We start from the raw sequence: 8012 nt of genomic DNA on the forward strand, positions 1-8012 counted from the left end.
GTTCATGTAAGGACGTGTCTCCTTGTGGGTAAACCATCACCACATCCAGGTCTTGAGAGTGCGATTGAATCGTTCTACTACAGAAGCTTTCAATTCACTTCGCGTGGAAAAGTCCTGGATCCCTTTGGATTGGAGAAACGCCTGGAAGTTTCAATTCTTGAACTCGGTTCCATCGTCAATCACGGTGAGTAAGTAATTGTACCCGTCACTGTACGATCGTAGCGCCTGCATGTCACACAGATCTGCTTGCCATTGTTCCTTTATTCCATTCACCATCACACGTTGGCGTGGGTAGCAACGACGGTACGGTTTATGGAGCGTGTAGGTGGGCTGGCCCCGAAGCCATGAATTCACTTGGGCACGACGTACTCCTTTAGAGCGTACCGCTCGGACTAATTTGTCCACTCCCCCCAAGGCTGCTGGATGATTCGGATCGTAATAAATTTGGTGAAGAAGACGATCGATCGTCTTCTGAGTCGTAGTCATAGACTTCTTCTCCTTCATACTCTTCTTTTTTCGCGCACGGGTTGCGGGTGTGGGAGGGGGTGGGGCTTGGATGCCATCGAAGTTGCGATGAATGAATTTCGATTCTACCCCCACAACACGCAAATAGACACCGTATACGCTCCCACACCGTACGACAATCGAAACGCGGTTGAAGAGGATCCGCACCAAAGCAACCCATGCTACAAGTGATTCCTTTCCCTACCTTTCCCTACCACCCTCACCTTATTTATATACAAAAACAACTAACTACCAGAGAAAATGTTTTATTTATTTATTTACCTATATAAGGACATCTCTCTCTTTAATTAAAAAGTAGCCATAAGGTTAAGTGCGCATGCCCCGTCGCACGCGTTTGTTGTACACGACACGAAATGTTTTGTGCGCCGGCACCGTGTGTAAAGTTCTGTCATCCACATTGCGCTGAATGTTTTAAGGGAGAGTAACGTGACGCTCTTTCACTGCTGTACCTTAACACGCAAGAGTTCCAACATGCTGGTGAGGTTCACGATAGCTGCCGTACGACGGTTGATATGAAGTCCCTTCAGTTTACACGTAGAATGGCCCTGTTGCGTGGTGTACCCGTAACTCTTGGGTCACGTGGACGAATAACAATCGATAAAGTCTCCAATCACCACGTTCGTGTGAGGTTCCAATTCTTGAAACTTTTCCCCCAGCTTGTAGTGAACTTGAATAAGGTCATCGTTCACGATGAACACACCACTCACTTCGATACCGTCGTTGTTAAGCAGAGAAAGTAGGCTTTGGGGTCGTCCACGTACTCGGTACGTTGGGGGTTGGGCTGCTCTCCAAACTTTCCCCACATACAATTCAGATCCATCTTTGCCACGGAGCGAAGGCCCGGGTTCTTCGCGATCTTGCTAGGATTCAAGCGAACGCCTTGGTGGCGTTCATAATCATCGATGTACTGAATCTTGTCGGCGTCGGTGGTGCACCAGCCGGGCCAACCAGACGCTTCTTGTTTGTACTTCAAAAACGTTTTGATGTACTCTTTAAACAGACGTGCCCAGCGCTCCCAATGCCACACCTCGTACACACGAATCACGCGATAGCCTTTTTCTAGAGATTTGTAAATCTCGAGGTGGGCCCACATTCCCGTAAACGCCAGCTCCTCGTCCGAATGCGTGCACGAGCCTTGCTCCTCCTCTTTGGCACACCAGTGACACAAAGGGAACATCAACTTGTCGTTGACGCGAACAGGTAGGACCGGGAAAAATAGGTCGCGAGACGGTAAAACACGTAGCTTCATCAGTCCCTTGTACGCGTGAAGATCTTCTTCGAAATTCTCGGTAATGATCGCATCAGGGTCTCCCACGGGCTACTCGCACATGGCATTGACCCACAAGTACAACGACGTAAAGTCATAATAGTTGATTTCTTCACCCTGCTCCACGTCGGCTTCGCAATGCAGTCGAATCGCGTTGGTCCTTCCACCGAAAAAAGCATCACGACTTCAAGAGGTTTTCCGTGCTCGACATCCCCCACGAGAGCTCGCAGTTCGGGGTGCGTGTTGAGTTGCGCATCAAACTGGCACGTCTTCGTCGAAGGGTTGACGTTATGAGGCTGGAAACACGTGGTGTATCCGTGGTAGAAACACCCGTGGTACTGATACACCGTATTGGTAGACTCGGCGTACCCATCCACCTTGATCCGCCCTGCCAAGCGCACTTCGCCACGGTTCCCGGCATGCTGAATAAACACTCTTTCTCCCTCGCGATGTTCAATGTACTTCAACCACTGCAATGCTTTCAGAGATTGCACGTCGTGGCCACGGTACCCACGCGTGGGTATCAGTCCAATAGTCTTCTCCACAAACTTGGTGCGCAATATACTACTGGACAACGATGCAATAGTGATAGCCGCATGAAACGGGTAAAGACCTGCAGCGGCCATGATGAGCTCATCAAAAGCGAGTATGTAGGGCGTTGGCATCTTCTTTTTTCATCCCTTGAAGGTCGTAATAGCTCAAGTCGGGCATGGGTCCAACGTAGTCTTGGTGCTCGGGGGTATTGAAAAAATGAGGAAACGTTCCCTTTTGCGTCATGTGATCAAACCCAAAAGCTTTGGGGAGCTTGCTCAAAGGCATCTACAGAAAGTTCAGGGTGGACTTCATGTCGATCCGAAGCGACTTAATGTTCAGGTACATCACCTTTCCTCCGGTAAAAATCACTTCGGGTGTAAAGCTATTCGTAAAAAGGTATTCGAGGATGAAATAGGAGTCGTAGCCTTTAAAATTGTGAGCCAAACACGTGTAGCCAGCATTACTCCCATGGAACAGCCAGTCGCAAAACGCTTGTACCGTGTTAAAACTGCGTTTGCGAAGTCCACACGTCTCGCACTCCAGGCGATCCATAGACGACCCCTTGCAGGTCTCACACAGTTTTTGCACCCTGACAAAATTCACAGTTGGCTTGGCTTCCAGAGGCATGGCCTCGAAATCAAAGATGATCAAGCGCATGGAATCTTCATAATCATCGTCAGTGCTGTTCATCTTCTTCTTCTTCTTCTTCTTCTTCTTCTTCTTCTTCTTCTTCTTCTTCTTCTTTGGTAAAGCATCTTCACCCACCGTCACGTAACACAAATGATCGGGTAAGACCACTTCCTTGCACACATTTCACTTGTACTCTCCACACACATGTTCTTATCTCTTTCCATTCATCGTATCGACGCGTTTACCATACGTCTCGCACTTGTGATACCGTTGGCAATACGACCAAGGGTCCTGTGGCTCACCACCACAACGCTTCTTGGCTCCTCGAGGCTTGACACGTTGGTGGTTCTCCAAACACGTCTGTGTACGAAAGTACCGGTGACACACGTCACAATACTGCCACTCCCAACGTCTTATTCGGCGGGTGGAACCAAGAGGCACACTCTTGCTCACCACACCCATAGGATTGGTTGTTACACTTGTGATATCTTCGATCGTACCCCTTTTGGCACCTCGTACAACAATAACATCGACCAAACATCCCTGGCATGCTATTGATATAATCGAAATGTTCCTTGGCGTAGTAGAGGTAGACCCTGTACTCAAAAGCGGGTAAGTTTCCAGAATAGATCACCGTGTTCGCGTGTTCCCTCGACACCACGTTAAGCTCGAAGCCGCCCTCACCCAGATAGCGCTGAAATTGCTGTATCTCGGGAATACAATACCGTCCCTCAGGGACTCCCGCATCACGATGCAGTGCTCGAGCGCGTTTCGTCTGTAAGGGAAGCTTGGTTCCCCCAGCTTTTGGGTGGTACAACTTAGCATAGTCAGGATCCTCAGTGAGATGAGCCATTCCGATCACGTTAGCTCGAGCCGCGCACAGCGTTCGATTGCACCACAGTTTCAACGACCCCCATAATGCGCTGAGGGGTAAGTTGATGTCGGCGCATAAACGGTAAAGCAATAGGATTCTTGAGAGCAGGGGCGTCGAGAGTAATGTGAGCGTAATCGTCGAGGACACTATCTAACAGCCGCTCCACATCCTCCAAGCTTCATTGATAGTACCACGAGTAGGGAGATCTACCGACAGTTTGTAATCGGTACAGTCGGTACGCATTTTTGTAGAATGTCGAGTAGTCACTTGACGTAAATCATACGTGACATCTTCCTTCTCCTTCTCCTCCTCTTTCTCATCATCATTATCAAGGGAGCGTTTCTTCCCACGACCTTCTTGTTGTTGTTGTTGTTGTTGTACCCCAGAAGGACCAGGTTCGTTCAAAAAAGGATCTTCAAACGAAATCTCCTCACCCTCTCCCTCTGGGGAGCAATAATAGTCAAACAATTCATCGAAGGAGCAAAATTGAGGTAAGTCCGACTGAGCGAGATCATCGTAAAAAAAATCAGGAGGAAGTTGTTCACTCTCTTCTTCTTCTTCTTCTTCTTCTTCTTCTTCTTCTTCTTCTTCTTCTTCTCCTTCTTCTTCTTCTTCTTCTTCTTCTTCTTCTTTTTCTTCTTCTGGGTCAGGTAACACTTCTAACAATTTGGCTTGCGACTCATAATCATCGTCATAAGGCGAAGCGAAAACCGCAAAGAACAACTGAAAATGCAAGTGAAAATGCAACCTCTTTTATAGAACTCTTATCCAATCAAAAGCTTAAATTCTAGTAAGCTAAAAATACTATTTTCTAAAAAAAAAACAATCATTTTAATTTTCATCGTTTTTCCTAACCTTCTGATCTGGTAAAATAAAATACTAAACCCAATCAGAGACTGACCCGATGATCTCATCGATACACAGGAATACCGTAAACATTATTTTATTTTAAAAAACAATTCTGTTCCCTTAATACTGTTAATATAACATTTATAACAAAAAATGATAAAAGAGGGGGAGGGTAAAAAATACGCCATGACATCATCCGTATGACGTCTCCCGTTTTCCCAAGCCTCTGATTGGTGAATCCTTAGCCAATCAGAAGCGTTCCTGATGATATCATCGATACACGTGACCTACTTGAAGGTCTATTAACACGACGACGACCGAACCCCAGCCACTTCACAGTTAAACCCAAAACTCAAAATAGTACATCCATTCTATCAAGTCTATCACTCAGGTTTTGCATCCCCTTCCATATCAATTCAATGCATCCATTCAGGGTAGCTCTTGCCTTATAAAAGGCCTTCTTCCACAGCTCAAGGTCGCGGTGCACAAAGGGATCCCACTCTGCCATCAGGTCAAGGATCAACGCCTCCACATAATGACTCACGACATGCATGACGTTATACGTATCAATCACATCGTAAGTAGCCTGAGGTTCCTCCAACTCGTCCTCGCAAGTGTCACTCTCGACGACAACTACTTTCTCGGCTTCTTCGCCTTCAGTGTCACTTCCACTACTTCTGGCATCTCTTCCGTCGCTTTCTCGTCCTCCTCCTCCTCCACGTCTTCTTCTTTGGGCGGGGGATCTGGGACGCTTACGTTTACGCAGGTTGTAGGGAGCTTCTTGCCTTTGCCCTTGCCCTTGACCTTCTTCTTGGAGGGTGGTGTCCATAATAGTACTGCCTTCGTCTTCTTTGCTTCCTTCGGGGGCTTCGCCCACACAAACCGGTCGCATTTCTTGTTTAGAGGCCTCACGTCACAGGCAAAATACACACGACCGCTGGAAAACCGACCGCGGCTCACTCCAACACGGCAAATGAGGTTATGTACACACACAGGAAAATCGGTGACGTCAACACCCTCCTCGATAGCCTCTCTCACAGCTTCGGCCTCGTCTTGATTGAAACAAAAACCACACCCTATCTGGTCTTTTAAAAAATCCACAGGAGTACCGCACTTTAATGCAAACCCAACTTTTTTCACCTCCGCGTTACAAAAACACTTCCTCATCAACAAACAAAGCAGCAATGTTCTTTGCTTCAAAATTTCCATCTTATATATCCTTTTTTATGGTATCCCATAATAGTGTTCACAAGGTGACGTCACTTCCGCCCCCTCAAATCCCACCAATCCCCACGCCAAAGTCCACCCTTGACGTCACTTTCGCCTCTTATATTCGAACCAATCACAGCACGTCATTTTCAACAGCCAGTCAGAACGCGCCACGCCCTCACGGCCAGGGGCCTGGAATCCACCCCCTATACAGACTTACTTTACTACTCTTGTGTGACGTTAACGAAGACGTCACTTAAAGCAAAAAACCTGATTAAAAGCAGAAACATTAATATTTCTATAAACATTGTCTCAAAACTAAACTTGGCAGGTGTCATGTTTGTGTCAAATTGGGTGCAAAAATATGGTTACGTAATTTGTGATGCCATCGAGGACGTCACTAAAAGCAAAACTATTCAGATTTCATTAAGAACAAAAAATATATCTCTCATGAACAAAACATCATATTATAACCAACAATCTTGGTGTGTGTCATGAAGGTGTCAAGGGGGTGCACCAATATAGTCACTCGATTGTGACGTCATCAAACGACGGCATCAAACTGACATCACTAGAAGCAAAAATATGCTGACGTCATCAAAATAAAATATATTTATATTTAATTAAAGAAACATCGTGTAACATCAAAACTCGGTAGGTGAGATGTATGTTTCAAGTGGGGTGCAACGAGATGGTCACGTGATGTCATCAATGACGTCAATAAATTAAAACTACCCTGACGCCGAAACATCGTATCACAACTGAACTTGTTATGTGTCATGTAGAAGTAGGGGAGGGGGGTATAACAAGTTGGTCGCGTGATCTTTGAAATCGTTGACGTCGTCAAAAACAGAAATATAATAATCTATAATATTTCCTAAATTATTAAGCAAAAATAAGCAAATATTTGGTTGTTTGGAGCTCAGCTTTTATGCCTAAATCTATATATTTTTATTTCTATTTACAGGTTAATGAAATTAGATTTTATCTGTATGAAATTTGTATCTTCAGTAGCTATTTGTAAGGAAATTTACAGTTTTTGGTTAAATGTTGTTCTCGAACCTTTTTCAGGTGAATCTCAGCCATCAAGATTCTGAAAACAAGCTGCAGACTCAAAGGCATGACCCAGGGAGGGATGTACACAAGGCATTAATGTAGCTCACCAAAACAAGCTGCAGACTCAAAGGCATGACCCAGGGAGGGATGTACACAAGGCATTAATGTAGCTCACCAAAACAAGCTGCAGACTCAAAGGCATGACCCAGGGAGGGATGTACACAAGGCATTGGTATTAATGTACCTCACCAAAAATAAACACAACTAAAGTAACAAAAAATATAAAAACATGTTAAAACAATATGAACCAGAGAAATAGTAGATACCTGCATACAGCAATTTTTAGTTAACCTGACAGGTTCTTTTATAATGTGGGCTTAGTGACATTTAGGTTCATAAATAGGCTTTTGATTTTTGATATTATAACAATTATAGCAAAATGATTATAATTATAACAAAAATAGGTCTCATTTATGGTCCAGAAGATAATATTTCGAATTATTTGGTGATATGCGTTTATTGAATGTTGTAAATTTTGAAGAAATTAAAAAGCACCCATTTTGCTGTGAGGAACTTTAATTGGTTCTCATTTTTTAAATAAACGTTACCTCCCACTGAAAGCATAAATATATTTTGCTTATTTTCCGTATCAGTTGTCTATGTACATTGATACATAAGACCTTAAACTCTCTTTTCCCCTATAGTTAGTTGATGATATCCCGAGTATTTAAAAAAAATACTTACTAACGCTTGTTAGTATTTATTGACAAACATCTTTTTTCTAGATACTTTCGAGGAGGATTGGGCAGTACTCATAGAGCATGCACTTTTTATATGTTTCACATAGTGTGCCTCTTTTATCTTTGTGTCTATGTCCCCCTAAATTTTGGTCTTCAGGGGGGGGTCTACACAAGTTTATAATGAAAAAAATGCTTACTCCGCTTTAAGGCGGTACTTAAATCTATATATGTTTTTTTCTGTTTGTACGTAGTGGTAGTAGTTCCGTAGCAGCGGTTGTTCCGTATCACTCAAAAATTCTGCCGTGGAGTTCTTTTTTCATTTGAGAAA

The 8012-nt window shown here is 44.3% G+C and overlaps 1 protein-coding gene across 1 annotated transcript; it reads right to left on the reverse strand.

Moving 5' to 3' along the window:
- Positions 1 to 1228: 1228 nt before the first annotated feature.
- LOC116611563 lies at positions 1229 to 2457 on the reverse strand. Its single transcript, XM_032371959.1, has 2 exons — positions 1909 to 2457; positions 1229 to 1843 (listed from the first exon to the last, which is right to left on the reverse strand). Exons 1-2 carry the CDS (start codon positions 2455 to 2457, stop codon positions 1229 to 1231), a joined length of 1164 nt encoding a protein of 387 aa, XP_032227850.1.
- Positions 2458 to 8012: the final 5555 nt, after the last annotated feature.

Source organism: Nematostella vectensis, chromosome 12 (assembly GCF_932526225.1).
Source record: "Nematostella vectensis chromosome 12, jaNemVect1.1, whole genome shotgun sequence".
Lineage (NCBI taxonomy): Eukaryota > Metazoa > Cnidaria > Anthozoa > Actiniaria > Edwardsiidae > Nematostella > Nematostella vectensis.